The 21136-nt window shown below is 38.7% G+C and overlaps 1 protein-coding gene across 5 annotated transcripts in view; it reads left to right on the top strand.

The window, feature by feature from the left end:
• Window positions 1–21136, top strand: part of LOC111572654 (cytoplasmic dynein 2 heavy chain 1) — a 146128-nt gene that overhangs the window by 113404 nt on the left and 11588 nt on the right. For 3 of the 5 annotated variants that reach the window (XM_055012355.1, XM_055012356.1, XM_055012352.1), the window contains 4 exons: window positions 1057–1166; window positions 1249–1330; window positions 2472–2588; window positions 3240–4085. In XM_055012355.1, the coding sequence (XP_054868330.1) occupies window positions 1057–1166; window positions 1249–1330; window positions 2472–2588; window positions 3240–3401 (471 nt within the window). In that variant the 3' untranslated portion in view covers window positions 3402–4085. Of the gene's footprint in view, window positions 1–1056; window positions 1167–1248; window positions 1331–2471; window positions 2589–3239; window positions 4086–21136 lie in introns of those variants that run through there. The other 2 variants (XR_008602311.1, XM_055012354.1) reach the window with 2 other exon arrangements.

Genomic DNA, 21136 nt, shown 5'->3' with positions numbered 1-21136 from the left:
GCCACCCAAGTTTAAATCATCATAAGGTCACTAAGTGTAAAAAAAGGCAATAAAATCAAAAGTGCAGCTCTTCAGCATTTCAACAGAAAAAAGAAGGAAAGCATACAAGCTGAGAATTCAGATTGAGCTGTAAAATACATCAGGTAAGCTGAGCTGTTCTTTTGACAAAACTAAATAGTTTTTACAGTGACACAGATGGAGGCTGTTTATCTGATCAAAGCAGATGTTGCTGCAGAAGACACACTGGATTAAAATATTTTTATATGAGGCTTACAGGGGTCTATCTCCACTCACACAGATTCACGCACATCATGTTTTGCATCGTGTGTGTGTATATATATATATATATATATATATATATATATATATATATATATATATATATATATATATATATATATATATATATATATATATATATATATATATATGTAAACATGCCTAAAAGCAATCTGTACATTTATGCCTCCTAAAAGCAATCTGTACATTTATGCCTCTTTGTGTGGGCTCACATGTATTTTGTTCCCATTAGCAGGTAATTGGGGTTCCAGTGTTATCAGCTTGTTGATGGCGTGATTAAAAAAAAAAGCCAAGAGGACTTTAACTTATCTATTAGCTGCACATTTTTATTGGCTTTTTGTGTTACTCTCTTCCTTTGTAGCCATTTTATCTCTCATTTAAAAAATACACACTAACTTGGATAGAAATTATGATCATTGCACTCACAGATTGATCTTTACTATGAAAATTTAAAAAGGCAAGTGCAATACAAACGTCAGCTATTTAATATTCATTGCATTTAAACTACTTATGACAAGAGGGTGAATATTTAGATCAAATATTTTAAGAATTCAAATTTGTTCAACTCTTGAAATAGTTTGTATTCTCATTATCCTTAAATGATCCACTAAATCCTTTTTCTGACTGCTGTGCAAAACTGATTTCATGCCTGAATTATATGTTATCTTGGAGTGTTTACTTGTTATTTGCTAAATTATTGGTTCATTAATCTTTGTGTCTGTCTCTGTATGTTTGTCTCTATGTCTGTGTACACAGAATTGGGTGGAGCGTGCGAGTAGACAAGCTCTTTTGACAGACATCCTAGATTTATCTGAGCTCTTCCACCCTGATACCTTTCTCAATGCTTTGAGACAAGAAACTGCCAGGTAAGACTAAAATATTGTGATTTAATATGAGACAGAAAGAGCAGGCGTGCTAAAGTTGATAAAATCTGTTGTTTGTTTCTAGGTCCATGGGCTGTTCTATGGATAGTTTGGTTTTTGTCTCATCATGGAGAAGTCCAATTCCACAGGTCAAGCTACAAGTCAAGGTAGAATTACAGCAAACACACATTAATCCATAGATCATGCATGCAAACAGCAAACCCTCCCATCCAGCTGCAGAATACTGCCGCTATAAACAAGACAGACTCTGGCTGAGTGATAATTGGAAAATAATGGAGTAGAAGACAGCAAGAATAGATTACAGATGCAGATAAGAAGCCATGAGCTGCAAGAGAGAAGAAAACAAAGTTAGAACGAAAGCACAGAGTTTTCTGCATATTAATTGGAGATAACTGTGCTGCTGCTGACAGCAGTCATCTCAGGTCTCCTGTTCCTTTTGATACATTCAGTGGACACAAATATATAAAATGAAATTACTGGAGTTACACAAACTTTACAACACTGCTTTTGATCTTCATTTCTTACCTTTTCATGCCTTAATTCAAGGGTGGTGTAACTGTATTGTCTTCAGTTCAGTACATTGAGGGAATAGTTTCGTTTCTGTCATTCTAATAAAAATTGGCACGACTTGGCATGCACTTAGTTAAAACATACAAAGAGGGAAGGGAAGGGTGTGGGCGCTTAAAAAGAGGCTGCAGCTGCAGGGAGGGAAGGGGAATACTCAGACATCTGACAGAGAAAGAGAAAGGGGATAATTGTTGCGAAGCAATGAGCTCTTTTACACACACATTCACACACACACACACGCACACACAATGAAGCTTTTTCTGGATTTGTCTCTCGCTCACTCTCTTCCTTTTTTCTTGCCCAGATTATGGTGATTTAGTAGTTGTCTGTGTATGTCTGACTTGACGCCAGAGTTCCCTTTATTGTCTAGCTTACTGTGGAAAATCCCTGAGTCACTGGACTGAATTCACTCACATAAACACTGTGTCTCTCTCATGTACTATGTGCAGAACATGCTAGTTAATCTGGTGATGGCAATTTGTGTCTCCCTCGTGCTCCATATTTCCCTTTAGTTACAGACTCTGTCCTCTTTTCTTTTTTGGTCTCTTCTCTTTTTATCTAACGCCACTTGCGATGTCTTTGTAACTTCTTTATCTCTAATCTGCTGCTTTTAATAATCTTTTATTTGTCATATTCTTTCTCCATGATCACACTCAGTTTTCATTTTTGTCTTCTTTGTGTCTGCCTTACGTCTGCTTCCGCATGTCATTTGATTTGTAGATTGGAGGTCTCCAGCTGGAAGGTTGTAGTTTTGATGGTGTCCATCTTTGTGAGAATCAACATGATTCTCCCAGTGTGTCAGCTGTACCTCCGTGCTACATGGCCTGGGTTCCACAGGTATGCTTTTGTCTTTAAAATAGCAACATAATGTTGCCTTTAGTGTAGCAACTAACAATAAGTTTCATAATTGTTTGATACAATGCCCATCATAAATTCCAGACCCCATGATGAGATGTTCTTATTATTTTTTTTGTCTCAGTTTTTTTAAAATGTTCAGTTTAAAATGATGGAAACCGAGAAAAGCAGTAAAATTTTCACATTTAGGAAGCTTTTGTTTGCTATTTTGCTTGAAAAATGACTTGAATGAATAAGCAATTCAAAACAACAGCTGCCAGGTAGCTTTGTCACTTGACTGATTATTTGAGCATTAGTTTCTTTCACTTTGGATGTTTGTATTATATCTGATATTCACATTTGTATGCATCTAAGATTGCACAGATAGGCAAATAATAAATAATAAAAATAGGTCCAAAGAATATATTTTTGTAGTTATCCAGTCTTGTAGGCTGATATATTCTGGTCGAAGCAGTTGCCTAGCAATGGCAGAATGCTAAACGCTTGGACTTGTGAAGGGATCTGTAGGGATTTTATTTTTGTGGGGTATCTGCAAAACACCTATCATTATTTTTTCATCCTCAAACATGTAAACTACTTAAATATACAGGAAATGTGCATAAATACATGAATTGTATTTATTTGTGATCCCAGAATTCTGCTGCTGACTCCACTGCTTCAGAGGACAGTATCTGGCTGCCTCTGTACACCAGCTCAGAGAGGGTGAAAGTGGTCACGCATATCTCTCTGCCCTGTGGAGCAAATCCCAACCAATGGATACAAACTGGAGCTGCTCTCTTTCTCAAACAGCAGTGAAATGACGTCATCTTGGTGAGGCCAAGCACATAGAGACGACACTGACAGAGGCTTTTGCGAGCAATGTAAGTGTTATGTGAAGATAATGTTGTCATGAAAGCAGATTTGGCTCTGGCAGGACAAATTATTAGCTCTCCAGAATGTCAGACTGATACAGACACAGTCCTTTTTTGTCTTAAGCACTTTAGCTTGTAGACCAAAAACTTTAAAATGCAGTTATTTTAATATGACACTGTCATTTGCATAATGAGGTACAACAGTGGACCAGAGTGTAAGAAAACAGGAACAACGAAGGACTGAATTTGCCGTGGTTCTATTTTCAATTTTATAACAACAATTCAATCAAAAGTCAGTCAGCGAACCAGACAGCAAAATGGAACAGCATCAACATCTTAAATAAATCATAAGCGCAATACAATTTGGATCGCGGGCTATAACAAGCTTCATTCTGCTTAGCTCTCCTACTGTTAGTCTCATGAAACAATACTTACCTCATCGTATACATGTCATAAAGTAGTGTAAAACTGTACGCCAGCGATTCTTGATATTTATAAGGGAACAAGAACCATTGTCCTGATGTTGCATTTAGCTAAAGCTTTAGGCCTGACTATTTGCTGTACAGTTATTTTGTTACCTCTGTGTATTTTTGAACCTTATTTATTCAAATAAATCAAATACATGTCATCATTCCTGTAATTTTTAAGTAGTTGCTAACATGCATTTTCGCAGTGTGGTGATTAATGAGAAACTCAAACTTGCTCCTAATTCAATCTTAATTGAGTTTGTATTACCAATATATAATATTAAGAAAGAACAAGCATGCAGATGCGTGTCTGTTTCACTTTCGGAGTTGGGCTGACCCTCCATCACAAGCCATCAGTAGTCAAAGCTGTTGAGCAGTAAACAATACAGATCTCAGTTCAATGCATTTGCTCTGCCTTTCACTGAGTTCTGCTGAAACGGGCTTTACAGGCATGAAACACCTCAGCGTCTCTTCCCAAATCGAATGGAGAGTCTCTGTCTTTCAAATGCACATACTCTGGCACAAGTCAGCCCCTAACCTCTGTGTGATTGGTTCTGAGTTGAGGTTGAATGGAGTCAGTGAAGCCGTGATGGATGGCCACGGAGCTGCAAGGGAGGGTGTGAGCTTCCTCAAGTGTTTGTGTATGAATCCAACTGAGAGCATCAAATTTGATTGATGGCTTAATTTAGCCTTCTTTGTTTCTGTACCAGCCTCTTTTTCGATTTTGTTTGCAGTTGTGCAAATGTTTGTTAATATGTGAGTGTGTACGATGTGTGTGTGTGTGTGTGTGTGTGTGTGTGTGTGTGTGTGTGTGTGTGTGTGTGTGTGCCTGCCTGTGTGAATGCATGAGTGCATGTGCGTTGTGTGTGTGTGCTTCGCTGTGTGTATATGTGGAGACAGAAAAAAAGAGTTGAAATGAGGGAGGAGCGGGTATTGTGTGTGCAGTGCAGTGTGACAAAATGGGAGTGAAATGGAACAGCAGGTTTAAAAAAGAGAGAGGATTGGATTTCAGTGAAACATGGCCCTCTGGGTCAGAAAGGGAAAGAGAGACAGAGGGATGGAGGCAGAGAGAGATTATGCAGGGAACGGCAAAGAGCGAGAAAAAAGGGCGTAAAATCTGTGTGGAAAAAATTGTAAAGAGACAGGAAAATAAGTATGGTGCAGGTGACAGAGTTTGGGAGGAGAGAAGAGGTTAAAAGGAGAGATGGATGGAGGTGGTTAGGACAAGCAGTGAGTAGGAAAAATGAACAGGAGGGCAGAGGCTGAAAGAGCAGAAAATTCTCATTCAACCATTGCTGCAGTGTTTCTACCTACTACAAAACTGACCTACTGTCAATTTGTTGCTCATATTTTCAGCAATCTTAAATTGTATGAGATAAAAAAAAAGAAAAACCCTTTGAGCTTCACCTTTAAGGTTCTCATTTACACACATTTGGAAAGTTTGTTAAATGGTGCTGTAAGAAGTAAGAGTCATTATTTTTTTGCTGTTATTTAGAAGTCTACCGAAACTTTTCAAAAATTCTATTCTGTCCAAGCTGGATTCCAGACAGCAAGTGTTGTTTCACAGCTCTTCCTTACATTTTGATGACTTCCTATCCTACCGAGCTGAAAAATTAACATCAGCATTGCAGAAACAAAAAGCCTTGTTTCCAAGGTAATGTGTTTACAGAGTTTTTCTTTATCACAAATTAACGTGCAAGGTTTGAGAAACTTTTGTGATACAATTCTTACTCTGGTGGCATTCAGCTGCTGCTTTAGTGAGTTGTTTGGATTTTTGATTGCAAACCCACACAATATGAGTAATCTGTTTGTGCGTCAGAACAATAATTTAAATGGACCACACGCCAGAGTCCTACATCTTAGAAAATTCTGATTTACCCCATTGAAGTCTTTAGGTCAAGTTTCAGAACAGCTTTACATTCATAATAGGACATATAAAACATTCTCCACTCTCCATCCACAGTTTTCATTCTTTTTTCTTGTTAACCTTTGTGACCCTCCCTTCATTCTTCCAGAACTTCCTCCGTTCATTCTCCTATGACGTTCACTATTCACGGTGTTTGGGGCTTTTCTCTCTTGTTTAACCAACAATACAATACAATACAGTGCTTATGTAAAGCTTGCGAATGTGAGACATAAACATTTTCTATCTGATAATCTTTCTAACAGACATATCTTTGAGGCCAAATAAATACTAAAAAAAGCATGAGGATATAAACAGAAAAGAACACAAGCATTTCATTTGTTTTCCTATACTGTAGATATGTACTCAATCCTTCTCAGACTGGAGGCAAAATTTAGTCTTCCTTTCACAGCTAGTTGGATAAATCTGACACGCTCGCATTTTAACTTTTGGCAACCAGCACACTAACATCTGGAGAGTCCCCATAAAACCAGAGTGGTAAAATATTTTGGGTTCCTTTTGGGTTTCCGGATTTAAAATGTTAAACACTGCTGCATCAGGCTGTCGCCACGATTTCATGAGAGGACCACAGAAACCACGGATGAGCCACAGCCAGCGGCAAGTAACATCAGACTGAGTAAGTGCAGAATTCGCTTACATGGGAGCCAAACAGTAAAATCATGACTGTTAGCATCATAACTTTGTGCAAAGCAGGAATGCAACACATTAGCCAAACAGCTTGAGTGCCGTTCAGTTTTCTTTTCTTCTAACTCCAAGTGTGCTGTTGACATCCAAGACTGGAACCTGGTCTCTGGGGCTTCTGGTGATGATACTGCTGGTGTCTCTCACTGCCTTCATCAGCCTCACTCTGCACGCTATGTGATTGAAAGTTCTCACAGTGCTGTTTTCCCAATAAACGCCCTGGATTACAGATGAAGCTACGGCGTGTCCCACCTCAGCAGAGGGTTTCCAGCGGTGGCAAGTGAGAGAAAAAGCTAACACGGTCCACAGCGTGCTCAGGAGGAGGAAGGAAACGTAATGAAAAAACACTGCAGCAGAGCATAATGTCGGAGGTGTGGAGAGAAATGGGAACTCCACCGGCAGGAGGGCAAAATGTCTGAGAGGATGAATGAGATCTGCATGGCGTCCAGCAGCTTCGACTGATACAGGGACCAAAGCCACAGAAAAGTCTTGTATAATATCAAGAGATAGCTACATTTATCCAAAGAAAATATAGGAGCTATGCTAGGTACATTTTCTGTGTTACATACACACAGTGTACTGTTTTCTATAGTACACATGTAGGCAAGAAGCAACCAGTTCCTTCAACTTGAACAAGGCACAGTAGGGACTAGGGCTGAATAGTTCATCGATTTCAAATTGGAATTTGAAATGATGTAATTAGAAAACTGAGGCTGCAGATTTGTATGTATGTTAAGCTGTGTCTGAGCCACGGTTTAGACTGTTGTGTCAGTGGGTTTGCAATTTAATGCTGTCCCTGAGTGGCCGTCATGTTTTTGATGGTATTGCATATGATTGTTCACGTTTTAATAATGCACAGTCAATATTGAACTTAAGCAAAAGTTTTAACACAAATCAAATCACATGATCCATCATGATCCAAAACAACGCTTAATCCTCATTAGGGTCGCAAGGGGCCAGGAGTCTATCTCAGCTGACTTAGGGTGAAGGCAGGGGACAGATCACCAGTCTATCACAGGGCTACATCCTCAGTATGTTTCTGGACTGTGGGAGGAAGTCGGAGTACCGGGAGAGAACCCACGCATGCACAGGGAGAACATGCAAACTCCGTGCAGAAAGATCCCAGGCCCAGTTTGGGACGTGAACCAGGGACTTTCTAGCTGCAAGGTGACGGTGCTCACCACCGAGCCATGATAATCACAAATAGAAATTTTCTCCAAAACCGTCAGACCTTGGAAGAAACTATGACTGTTTCCAGCACTTCAACCATCAGACTGGTGGAATCACCAGCTAACAGAGAAACACAGGAACCCCTTTTACCCTTCATGGACTGTGGTAAGTGAGCATACAGCACTAGTATAGTATGGCACATGTTTACAGCTAAGCCTAGAACTTTGTTAATGTACATGCACTGTTTTGATTTACAGAGCTTCATTGCTGCTTTCATGGTTAATTTATTGGGTACTCAGCTCTGCAGTATCCCTACATTGGTGTTAGTTATGCTGCACTCAGAAATACAGTAGTGTATTGTGTGCAAAGTAAAATCCTCTTTTCTAACTTGGCACATGTAGAGGGGGAAGTCAAAACTCCTTCTTCACATGCTCTCTTGTTGCTGTCCTTCCATTTGTATTCAAACCCCGATACTTGCAACATTTAAACAGAGAACAAGTAATTATTTCTGGCACACATTTGTAAACACGCACAATCTTTAGTTAATTACTTTTAGTTAGATTATACTGTATATATTTTGCTTTCACTTTTGTCTTGTTAATAAATTGCTTTTGAATATAATGCTGGTTTACTTAATGTTATACAAGAGTGGACGCTGCCGACCTCTACTATTCAGAGCTCCAAAATCCTTCAACCTTTACTTGTTATTGGTATGCTAATTTTAGTTGTAGTTATTAATCCAAGTTCCAAATTGATATTTCAGCACATTTTACGAGGCTGATATTCTAATTTACAAGACAGATTCATTTGGTCCTTTTTCCTTCAATTGAAGGTGGTGGCCTGATTTTTAATAAGACTGATTTATGGAGACTGATTTAATAACCTGGTCTCACTTACACACAGAACAGCACTTGTAGCTTTTATCATCCTTACGTTTTTGTTTTTTTTTTGCTTATCATCAAAAACCCTGCAGCTACAAGAAACACATTGCAGTAATTAGCTTCCTTTAAAAGCTAGATGCTTTTTTTTGTAGTTAATAATCAACAACTGCACATACACACATTTCAGTGATGCAGCCTGTTCATCTGATATTCTGTATTTTCAATTACATTTACTGTAAACTAACAGCTTACTGATTTTGTTCCATCAAAGTCATGTCACATTTGTGTCAGATTTTCCATACAGAGAAATCATCCCTCTATGTGATGGCGGGTCGGTGGATACTGTGGGTATTGTGGTACTACTCAACACTAGATGACATCTGTGTTACCTTCCTCTTTTAATCGACCTCTCCTTGTTGCACCTCTGTCATCCGAGATGAGAGCATAGATCATAATAAGTCACTGTATAAATGGTGGGCCGCTGCTTCATGATAATGAGATGATAATGTCCTGGACCAGCTAATAACAGCATATGGTCCCCAGTGACCATTAAAATAATTGCAAGGCGTTTTTACCCACAGTGAAACAGTGGATGGACTGTGATCTCATATAATTTTTATGTGGGAAGCACTGGTCTTATGCTCTGTAATGATGGCAGGAAAAAATCTTCAGTGATGTAGCTGCTTCCTGTGATATTGTGAAAGGCTGAGGTGGCTTCTGGAGCATTTGCATTGGAGAACGCCAAGCCAGCTATTTTCAAAGAGACCTTTTTCTCTAAAATAAATAGTAAAACTGTTCAGACTTTTGACTTTGAAGCATAAATTTAGAATTCAAAAATGTTATATCCATTAAGGCAGTGAGAGGTGGTTCTAAGCACTATGTAAGTAGATTTTTTTTCTTTGTCCTGCTTTTTTGCAATCTGTAGGAACAACTGCACAGCATGTTTGATTTATATTATTTAGAGCACAGCATGTTCACATTTTCTTAAAATATTGTGTGTAAGTAAACGCCTCAGGGAACAGAATATGAGAAAGTTGAAAATTGAAAAGTTGACTGTGGTGAGGACGCCAGCAAGGCTGTGCATTGGAAGCCTTTAGGATGTGATATAAGGCCATCATGTTTATTGATCACAAAAACTTGCTTCAGTACATGAAAACAGACATTTTATGCTGTGTGAGAAGTATTTTTGTGTTTTTTTGTTTTGTTTCTAAGTGTGAATTTGCAAGTGAGAATGTGGGAGCACGCATATGTTCTCTTCAGTTTACTGTCCAATGGTTTGTGTGTTGCAGTGTGTGCGTCGGTGTGTGTTCTTTCCCTGGAGAGGTTTCCTGCTTCCAGCAGAGTCAGAGGGGCTGACAGATGACCACAAGGTCACTCGTCTTACCAATCTGTGATCCTCTCAGGAGGCGCAAACACACTTCAGGGGAATTTCCCTCTTTTTCTGCCTTTGCCTCAACTCGCTTCTGTTCTCTTCACCTCTGCTCTCCTGTAATATTTTTTTCTGTTCCCTTAAGTTCCATTTTTTCTTTGTTCTCTTGTCATTTGCACTTTTCTCTTCCACCATAACACCTTTTCTTCTCCCTCCTCTCTCACTTCTCTCTCTCTTTTTTTTTTTTTTTTACAACTTTTAAATTGACTTTGGCTTTATATCTTTGCTTCTCAAACAATGACTTCCCACGTTACCTTCTCTCTCTTATTCTTGCTTGAATCCCTACAGACTAAGGAGATTTTAGTATTACTGGCAGATGTTAGACAGGATCCTTTAAAGACTTGGGGACATTTTCATGCAGTATTTGAGCAAATGACTGACTGAAATATTCTGAACAAATGCATCACCCTGTTCTTTTGTCTGATATTGTTACTTAAACACTGTCACTATCCACTAGTAGGAGTGTAACAGTACATGTATCTGTCCTGAACCATTTGGTTTCAAGATGTTTGATTCAGAATAAAATTTCCTTAGTCCAGCCTCGGAGCCCGACGATGACTGTTTAGATCTATTCAAGGCAATATATTGGCACTTCCTGAACAAAAATGTCAGAGCATGAGTTCTACCCGGAACATTTTGACAGTGAGTTGGTTGTGCATCAGCTTGCAGACACTGTGCCAGTTTTATTAAACCTGTGTTAACTAATGCTACACATTTTATCCCTTCACAGAGTACAAATCAGTCGACTAGCCACTCTGTGTAAATTCCAAGCCCGTGATCAATTTTGTCCACTGACAATTTCAAACAGATTAATTAAAACAAAATGGGTGTGCCCTCATTGTCGATAAAAAGGCAAGGCAAGTTTATTTGTATAGCACCCTTCATGTCCAAGACAATTCAAAATGCTTTACATAAAACATTAAGAGCATTACAGTCAGGTGCAGATAGTTAAACGATGCTGTGTAGATTTCATGCATAGGCGCAGGAGAAAAATGTTTTTAACCTGGATTTAAATTTTTTTTACATTTGGTGAAAGTTTAATCTCCGCTGGCAGTTTGTTCCACTTGTTTGCAGCCTAACAGCTAAATGCTGCTTCTCCATGTTTAGTCCGTACTCTGGCCTTGAACAGCTGACCTGAGTCCTTGGATCCAAGAGCCCTGCTAGGTTTGTATTCTCTGAAAATATCACAGATGTATTCTGGGCCTAAACCGTTCTGGGATTTGTAAGCGATCAGTAGGGTTTTAAAATCTATTGTGTGACTGACTGGAAGTCAGTGTAGGGATTTTAGAAGTGGTGTGATGTGTTCAGATCTCTTAGTCCTGGTTAAAACTTTAGCAACAGCTTTCTGGATGAGCTGAAGCTGTTCAATGGTCTTTTTTGGGAAGTTCTGTTAAAATACCATTACAGTAATCCAGTCTCCTAGAGATGAACACATGGATGAGTTTCTCTTGGTCTTTCAGGGAGACAAAAATTTTAATTCTGTTGATGTTTTTGAGTTGGTAAAAAACAGATCGATAACGTTGCTTCGTTCTATTTTTAAAGTTGAACCTGCATGGCTGGCCATAATGACTAATTTAAAATTCCTAATAAATGTGTTGCATTTGTCTTGATAAACATTTTTTATTTTCTGCATTTTAGAGTGACTGTAAACAGCTCAGTCTTTTCTTATTCACAGTATTTGAGTGCCTTAATTTTTCCAGTAAGAATCATGTCCACGTTTGACTGTTTTCATCTTTGAAAAAAATTTGAAAAAAAACATGCTTTATTTTCTGCAGAACCCAAAAGTATCAAACTGTGACTCCAAAACCAAAGTTCATATTGAACCATGAATTTTAAATTCCTATCCACTAGATTAGTGATTCAACTCAAAATCTTTTGTCACATCCTGCACCGTGGTGTGATTCAGTCAGAATTCAAGGTTTAAGGCACAAATACTGCAACACTCTGCACTAACAAGCTTACAAGCTTGGGTTGTGACTACAAATATGACTTTTTTTTCCTGTTAAGTGAAAAATATAGTCTCCTCCAATATGTTTTGTAGCATGGGGCAGTGGTGGCACAATGACTAAGTCTCTCGACAACTGATCAGAAAGCCAGAGGATCAACCATTGTGGAGCCCTTGAGCAAGGTCCTTAACCCTTCCTGCTCCAGGGGCACTGTACCATGGCTGACCCTGCACTCTGACCCCGTTTAGGATGTGTGAAAACAACATTTCACATTTCTGTAAAAATGTATTTGTAGCAAGTAAGGGCTTCTTCTTCATTAATGTGTTCCCTGTAGGCCAGTTCATGGAGGAAGTCCTGACAGCTGCGGACTTGAGCTCCTTGCATATTTAGTTGGGGGCACAATCTACACATGTGCACTAGAAAACATGACGGCAAACTCCTGACAGAAGGAAGAAGAGCCCAAGAATGTGGAATACGGCAAATGTACATACATATCATGCTCAAAACAAGTTGACTTTTCTGGTGCATGCACGGTTGGGGGGGCTTTCTGTGCAGGAAGTCTGCATGGTTTGAAATTTTGGGCTGCTTGTGGGTGTCCGCAGAGGGAACAGAAGCCATGAATTGGCCTTTAGGAGATCAGTGCAACACGAGTCTCTCTGGAGTCTGTATTGAAGATGTGAGTGCATATAATCTACTGACTCGCTGATGAGGAAGAAAAAGAGGATTTTGAGCTTGAATCACTGTTCATTGTTGTTATTAACATACTATAAATAGAGATGTATCCCAGTGATTAAATAAAGAAAGAGGAGAGTAGATGTTATTCTATATATATGGAGTAATAGGAAACAGCTTTTTACCAGAACAAGATCAAATAATGGGACAAAATAGGACAAGATATTGCAAAGAGCTTTCTGTATACACGTTCCTGAGCACACACTACACAGCATTTTTACAGACTGAATGGTGGCCTGGCAATAACCACTTTTTATTTTTCGAACAAATCACTTGAACAACAGAGCTCATATGCTGTTATTTTGTTCAGTACAAACAGAACTTGTGATGACTCAGCTTGGCTGCAATCTGGAACCATTTGAGAGAATTGTGTCCATTAAAGTGAAGAGGTTTCCCCCAGTAAAAACAGCAAGGGCAGAAATTGATCTTGTACTCAATCAATACATGAGGACCTTTCAGGGGCACCCGGGAGCACATTAGTTTGTTTTACTGTCTCTAAATACCTCAAGTGCTCGGTGGCTTAAAGCTTAACTGAGCTGTACAAAGAATTTAATCATCTCCTTTTGAATTCTGGCATATTATCTTTTGTGATTTCACAAAGTTATGTAGCGGTTGTCAGTCTTCTTATGAAATGATAAAATGTAAGTAAGTCTTCCAAATAGCATTCAGAGCATGAGTTCAACATTTCTAACCACAGAGAATAAAGCCTCGACTCCTCTGGTGCCTCGCACAGCAGCTTGAAAATATTTGGTTAGAGGTTTCTACACTTTGCCTAGCATCTTTGTAAAGTCAGTTTCAGCAGTTTTTGTAGTTGTCAGAACTTCCACAATTGCTGTCTGTGCAAAACCGTTTTCCTTCTTTTCATTCGGTACAGATGGCCCACGCTGTTGCAAAGATCACTTAACACCAGGGTTTCGTATCCACTTCATTTTAATCGAACAAACGCAGATAGATGTAGGAATCACATCTCACTCTAATCCTAGTTATATTGTTACTCCACCAAGGAGTCGGAGCCTCTGTGGAATTTTGTGATGATCGGCGTTGGTTTGTCTGTCTGTTAGCAACATTACTCAAAAGTGGACTGATGGATTTGGATACAATTTTCAAGGAAGGTCAGAAATGACACAAGGACCAAGTGATTAGATTTTGGCAGTGATGCAGCTTATAGTCTGGATCCACAAATGTTTTCAAAGATTTCAGTCGTTGGAATGATACAACAACTGAGCAGCCTTTACGGAGTACTGCGCTCTTTGAGTGCTTTTCTAGTTTATATATTTATCTTTGGGATAGAGGTCATTTTCTTAAAGACAAAGTAATGCAACAAACTTCTGTCTGCATTTTCTGCATGAATGTGCGTTTGTTACTTTACCACACTATAGGTTTTTCCAGTTGTGCTAAAAGTGCTCTGTTGGGTTGAATATCAAGCCCATAATAGTCTCACAGAAGAGCGATGGAGTCACATTATCTAAATGCATTTTGCGGGGAACTTTTCTCTGTACTTGGTTGCTCTTTCTTCAGCCATGATTTTTGTATAATCTTACACTGTTTCAGAATCCATTCGAAGGCGACAAAGACTTTTATCCCAGATATTGAACTTTCAGCGAACTTTTTGCAGTGTTTTTCCCATCCTGGATCGATGCTGCCAACACGGGCACACACACCATCTAAAAGCTGTTTTCTGCATTGATTTTACATGAAGTCTTCATTTTGAATCAATCACATTCCAACTTGTGGCCACAAATGGCATCTGTCCAGTGCTACTATGTGTGTTACACTGTTTGAGTGGACAGGCTAAGAGATATTTCGTGGCTTAACCGCACATGTAACGGACACCATGGATTCCATTTACCTTAAATGTTGCAGTGGTATTACTCCATGGATGATTGGCACACAGGATTGCAAGTTAAATGCATACTTATACACAGATATCGATTTTTTTTTTTTTTTTTTTTTTAATTCTTTATTGAGTTAAGAGGAAATTCTACAGTTTGCAGAGGGTGACTGAGGACACAGAAAGGGATTGGCCGTCCTGCTTATGTAGAAACAAAAACCTTAGTCCACTGTTTGACATTCTTAACCAGTATTTTATGTTGTAAGGCAAAGTCATTTTTTTCTGTAGTGTAACCAGCATTTAACATTGTTATCCACTCAGCTAATTAAAATGATGGTACTCACTGTTTTCCAGTTTCCTCCTCAGCAGGGCGTGGGGGTAAAAGAGTGAGGCCGGCCCAATCACCTGCTTAAAAGCTCCCGGAGCAACCCACCTAAGTAGGCACTTCCAGGTAATTAGTTGCAGTCATGAGGGTGTAAAAGGCAGTGAGTTGCTCTCAGTGTTGGGTTTTGGTGTTGATGTGTCTCATAGTGTGTTGTCTGATGAATAAATATGACCATTTATTTGTGGAACTCTGCCTCAGATTTATTCTCTGTCAGACATTTTACCCAGAATCAACTCGTACATCATTTTTTCCAAGTTCCTGTATAGATGTTACAAACACTGGAAAAAGGGTAATTATGCATATTTTACTACTTACATTGTTTTCAGTTTGCCTGCAGTTTAATCGAACAAATCCTTCATTTTTTGTTTCTGTTTTCCTCAGTTCAGTTATTAATGGCATCACAGTAGCTCTGGGATGAACATAATTTTTTGTTTGTTACTAAATATGGTTTGAGAAACCTGTTTATTTTTGACAAAATTTTAAAAGAGCCATGAAGAAAAATGTGATTTTGATAAAATATCACAATTTTAAGCTTAGACTTGGTAAAGTTTTAGAACAGAACTGCACATCACAGATAAGTAGCTCCAGCACCCTAAAAAAAAGTAGAAAATCCAATCATTTTTACGGTGTTCACCAGCATGTTTTGAGGTTCCGACTATTAAACATGGACCTAGAATTGACCCTTGGTATCATCACTAATAAAGTTAGCAGGCATGAATGAGGTCCTCCCAATTTCATCAGTGGGGCACTTGTTACAAAGGGAAGAACAAAACCGATCAAGATCTACTTTCCTCGACCCATTTTTCCAGATGACCAGTTGAAATTGAGCGGTCAGCAGTGTCAAATGCAGAACTCAAAATCAAAGCTCAAACAGGACAGTCTTAGGTCACTTTGATGAATGTGGTTTCAACGCTATGAAATGAATGAAAGTCATGTTAGAAAAGAATAATTATTGTTCAGAAAATAACATTGATAAAAACAGAATCTCTAAAATATACTGCATATTTACGTTAAAATTAAACAGGTCAAGAGTAGACTTATCACTAAAGGCTTACAGCTGATGGTAAATGGCAGTGGGTAGAGAACTATTTTACAATAGATAAAACAGTACATCCACTGTTGTCAAATCTAAAGAGGAGGAAGAGAATTTCTTGGAGGAACAAGTTTTTTTCTAGGACTGACAGACCAGTCATTCAAAATGACTGAACAAGGGAGATGTAAGTGACTGAAACTTACTTTTTTGAAGTCTTACCACTGATTCACAGTTCTGATGTAGATTTTTTTTCTTGTTTTTTTTTTTTTTTTTTGTGGCTTTGTGGTCATGCTTAAGATCCGGCTGTTTTCCTCGCACTCCCAGGCCTGTAAATGGATACCGTGGTGTCCTGATAATCCCGGTGTCACTTGAGAAGTAGTTTATTATGGCTCAAAGGTACGTTCCATTTAAACAGCTTCCTCTGTTGGCTTGGTAAAGAGCCACCAAGTCAGCATGGTGAGGATCTTTTGTTCAACTTAACTTGTCTTGTGCACAAATCTAACCAAACACGTGACAAATATCCGTGCTACATTTTCAGTAGGCTTAATTCAGGAAAGGCCGCTGTGGGTTGTATTCAGAGGACAGAGACAGACAACCTACTTCTGGTTGTTCAGATTGGAGCATTTATTGGTCGTACAGGGTGACACTGCAGAGTGAAGCAGGTTTTTGGCTTTGGTTTAAGAATTAACATGGGAGCTAACATCTGCATCTCCCAGAGACACACATTAGTTTCATTGTTTGGTCTGCTCAGCAGTAAACAACTAAACCAGCTTTAAAGCAATGAACTAATGCTGCAGGAAGCTGCTCAAATGTAATTCCATTTTGTTCTCATGTTTTATAATTTAAACCTTTCATCTATTCCTTTTTGATAGAGCTTTATTTTACTCTACTTGTTCTGTCTTATACTCGACTTATCGACCATCTGTGAAGCACTTTGTGCTTCAGTAAGCTGGTACACAAACAACCTTTGATTGATTGATTGAATATTGCTGCGAGAGAATCAATTCTCACTACTAGTGCCACAAAACTTGAATTCATCAAATAAATTTGAAAAGCTTGCAGCGTTAGATTGAAGTGTATGTAAGAAATCTAAGTGATTGAGGGACTTGACTGAGGTAAGATAAGAGCTGATTAGTCTGTGAGTCAGTAACCTGAAATAAAGCTGCAGTTAAAGCTATTTGTTGCGTATCACATGTATTTTCTATAAAACAAAACAAAACAGACAAGAGATACTCCCCCAACACACAGCAATTCTACATACTACATATTATTTCAAATCAAGTGTAATGTTCTGATGCAAACTGACTTATTGCTGCTGTTGTGCTGATAGTGAATGCATGTGTTGTCAGGGAGCACATTTCTGCCTAAATAAGAATAAATAATCAGGAGGCTGTCCTGCATGGTAAAGAAAAAAAAACTGTGACAAAATTAGAGGAGGCAGGGCAGAGAGATCCAGCGTTTTAGAGGATCCAGTTTGGCCCTAGTGATCATGCGCACTCCATCTAATATTGAAGAATGTTCCAGATTAGAAAGCTGACAGCAGCTAACTGACCAGCTGCACTAACCCCTCCCCTCCGCCGTCACAGCCAATAGACCGGCGTAGATTAATGACCCCCTCAGACCCTCGGCCAATCACCAAACTCTGCTCTCATCTCCAGCCAGGGATGCCCTTGAGCAAACTCATGCACACACACACACACACACACATTGAAGCAGGGATACACAGTGGCACTCAAAAAAAAAAAAAAAAAAACTGCACACACAGCTACACACTCACCACTTAATTCTGCCTCCTCTGAGGGCAGCAGGCTGCTCACTGAGGATGTTTATGGTTTCTCTGAACCTGCAAATCACCGTGGTTATGGCTGGGCAGATTTACGACCAGGACCTGTCTACCAGCCCTTACACAAACCGTGGATCACCTGCACATGCACCCACAAACACACACGTATACATGCACCCTAAAGTGAAGATGATGCATATGCTCAGACAGCATAAAGGCTTTTTGTTGTTGTTTGTGGCTCACTATCTTATGCAAAGCGATGGATTCTGTGTGTCAGAGGAGCAGATGTGTCACTTGTTTGGAACAACCGTCTACTGCAACCTCAGCTCACAAAATGCAGTTGAGAAATTGTGACTCATTAATAATGTTAGATTAAAAGCTGATGAACACACAGTTCATTCTGGCAAAGGGAAACTCTGCAGTCTGTCCCTTGACTGAACTTTTGTTATAACTGGCCTCTAGAGCGCCAGAGGCTTTAAGGTGTAAAGTACAAAGATAAAGAGGAAGATCCGTGCAGGATTTTGCTCTTTATTTTGTCATTTCTGCAGCCAAAACGAGTCAATTTTCAGTGGATTTTATGAGAAACAGACATCTCAGTCATTCTGTTGCTTTGTGGTAAAAGTGCAGAGCTTAGTAAGAAACACTCAGTTTAAAGGGGATCTGCGTTTTGGACGGTGTGTGCGGTACAGTGGGGGTTTGCACCACAAAAACAGCATTTTCATCAGGTTTTTTTTTTTTTATCACCTGTGTCCATTTTGTTTTTGATGACTCATCATGACCTTGGCTGCAGCTATACCAGAGGAGAGGCTCAGTCGGGGAGGTGTCAGTAACAATCAAGCAGCGAATGCCTCCACATTTTCAGAGAGTGTGTGGGCTGACTCTGGCCAGTTTGACTAATAGAAATTCCCAAAAGAAGGAGAAAAGAAAATCTATCATTTTACTTCATATAATTGCAGTGTGCATTGGTATTGTCCTGTAGAACTGTCAGTGTGCAGCATGTTTTATTTATCATAGCACACTCTCATGTGTACCAGAAATGACAGAGGAGGCCAGTGGATTTTTTGACAGTCCACTGGTCCACCAATGCAGTGGTTTTGTTTGTCCCAGCATGCCTGATGGCCAGTGCACTGCTGGTACCTTCTCAAGTAAAGATGATCCATGCTGGCCTGTTCTCTGTATCACCAAGTAGGTGGAGTGTTTTAAGCACATTCCTTCTAATGAACAATAAGTGTTCACAAAAGTTTTCCATCCACATACATTATTCCTGAATACAATGAAAAAAGCACGTTACCACCAAAAATCCTGTGCCTGTGTTTTGACCAGTTCCTGACTGAATTATAATTCCTGTGCATGCAAGCATATTGAGTCTATGAAGGATTATTATGCATGCAGCTGTGTTTTGTGTGGGGGTTTGTGAACGTGCTCATTGCTGGTTTTTTTTGTTGTGCAACTTCCAATAGGTTTGCGTGTGAGAGAGATTGTTATCTTCGACTTTCGTCTGTATCATCAGCATTGCATCAGCAGAGTTACTGAGACTCATCCCACAGTAGCTCTTCTCAATTCTCTGTCTTGGGAAACACAAAAGTGTTGCTATGGCCTCCACATGCCTTGAAAACCTTTGAAATTTTGTCAATACCGCTTGATTAAAATGATTTCCAGCCTTTCAGTGTTTCTTCAAAAGATGCAAAGCCTTGATGGAAAATTTTTCTATTAGAACCAAAAATGTAGCAACCAAATAAAACACCCTGCAAATGTCCAATACTCATTTAATGACCTTTGTTTATGTGTACATACAGAATAAGTCTTTGCAGTATTTGTATTAGCATGCAATCTTGGTTGCTCGTATTACAAACCACTATCTTTCCGTAATCTGTAGCAATATGTATTTGGATTTGTTTTTTTAAATTAAATCTTTTTTTGCTTGTTATTTTTTTTTTTAAACATTGTTTCTTTTTTCCTTTTTTCCCTCCACATTTCTATTCTATTTTTCCTCTAATCTCTTCCTTTTCTTGTATTTAGCAATTCCAATTGAAGTGCCAACATTTGTCTGACGTTTATATGTGCCCAAAAAAACGTATTTCTTTTTTTTAAATGAATTATTTTCATATTTCTTTTTTCCATTTTATTTTTTTTTAATATATTTGGTTTTATTCCCATTAAAAAAAAGCGTTTCTCTGTTTTTCAGGGGTTTTGTATTTTTGAAATACTATATATTATATATATATATTTTTTGGAATTTAAAAAAAAATAATTTTTTTCTTTTTTCTTCCATTTTGTTTTATTCCTGTCTCATTTGTCCTCGTGTCTTCTTCGTTGTGCTCTCTTTTTGTTCTTTCACCCCTTTTCTCTATTGTTATGCTTCCAAAGGAAGTGCCAACATGTGTCTGATTTGCAGGTTTAATAAAGGGGCTACTGCCTATTTTGTTGTTTAGAATTTTTGTTTCCAAGAGCTGAATCATATCCATAAAATAATAATAAAATAAAATAAACTTTTTTTCATGTTATTTTTGTTTTATGCATTTTCTGTCTCTATTTCTCCATTTGTTTCCCATCTTTTTTTGATATATTTTCATATTTATTTTAGTTTTTACATTTCTTCGAATTTCGTGCTTTTTTAAGCCATGTTGAGCCGTGGTCTCATGTGGGGATCACAGTTTGTGGTTTTGCCCACTTTGTCAGTTCGTGCTGGTCACCAAGTTTCAGTGAGTGTTTCCATGGAAACTGTCTTAGGCCAACTTAGCCTGGGCTTAAAGTGGCTTTTCAGACTTAACATAAATCAGTCTTTATCTTGCTTTAGCCTCAATTGGACAGAAAACAGTCCAAGAATAGTTATGTCTAAAATGTCTGTTTTAAAGCAGTATTGTTGCCCAGTTCCACTCTTTTTCACCACCTTGGATTAATATAGTAAGTAGTTTTGTATCATTCTTTAGTAAAGTTGTTTTAACACAGCTACGGGTAGGTGGGGCGTGTATTTCACTGTATGTTTGAAAACACTAGCATATATGAGAGAAGATTAAAATGTCCCCTCAGCTGCAGGTTGTTGTACTTCTGTTTGTTGGATGGTCAGTGTTGTCTGTGGTGCTGATGCAACTGTCATGATGTCTCTGTTTAGTGACTTTGATTAACAGCTAAGTCCTCAGGCTGTTTGTGCATGATCTTTAATAATGGGGTGACATTACATGACCTTAGCATACTTTGCCAGTCTTGTAAATAATCGATTGCACTGTCGCGTCACAATCAATTGATACTAAACCGAACTTTAAGTATCTTTATTAAAATGCAAATAAGCAGTCACGCTGTCTAAAACTCTCTGTCCTCCCCAAATAAACTTGCAGAGATCGAACCAAACACAAAGTATGCAGACATCAGTCCTCCTCAGAGGAGAAAGGTGGAGGATAAAATGTGACCAGTTCTATA

This window comes from Amphiprion ocellaris, chromosome 7 (genome assembly GCF_022539595.1).
Source record: "Amphiprion ocellaris isolate individual 3 ecotype Okinawa chromosome 7, ASM2253959v1, whole genome shotgun sequence".
Classification (NCBI taxonomy): Eukaryota; Metazoa; Chordata; class Actinopteri; family Pomacentridae; genus Amphiprion; species Amphiprion ocellaris.
Note: the sequence above shows the minus strand (reverse complement) of the source record. Positions and strands in the feature narration are given on the sequence as shown.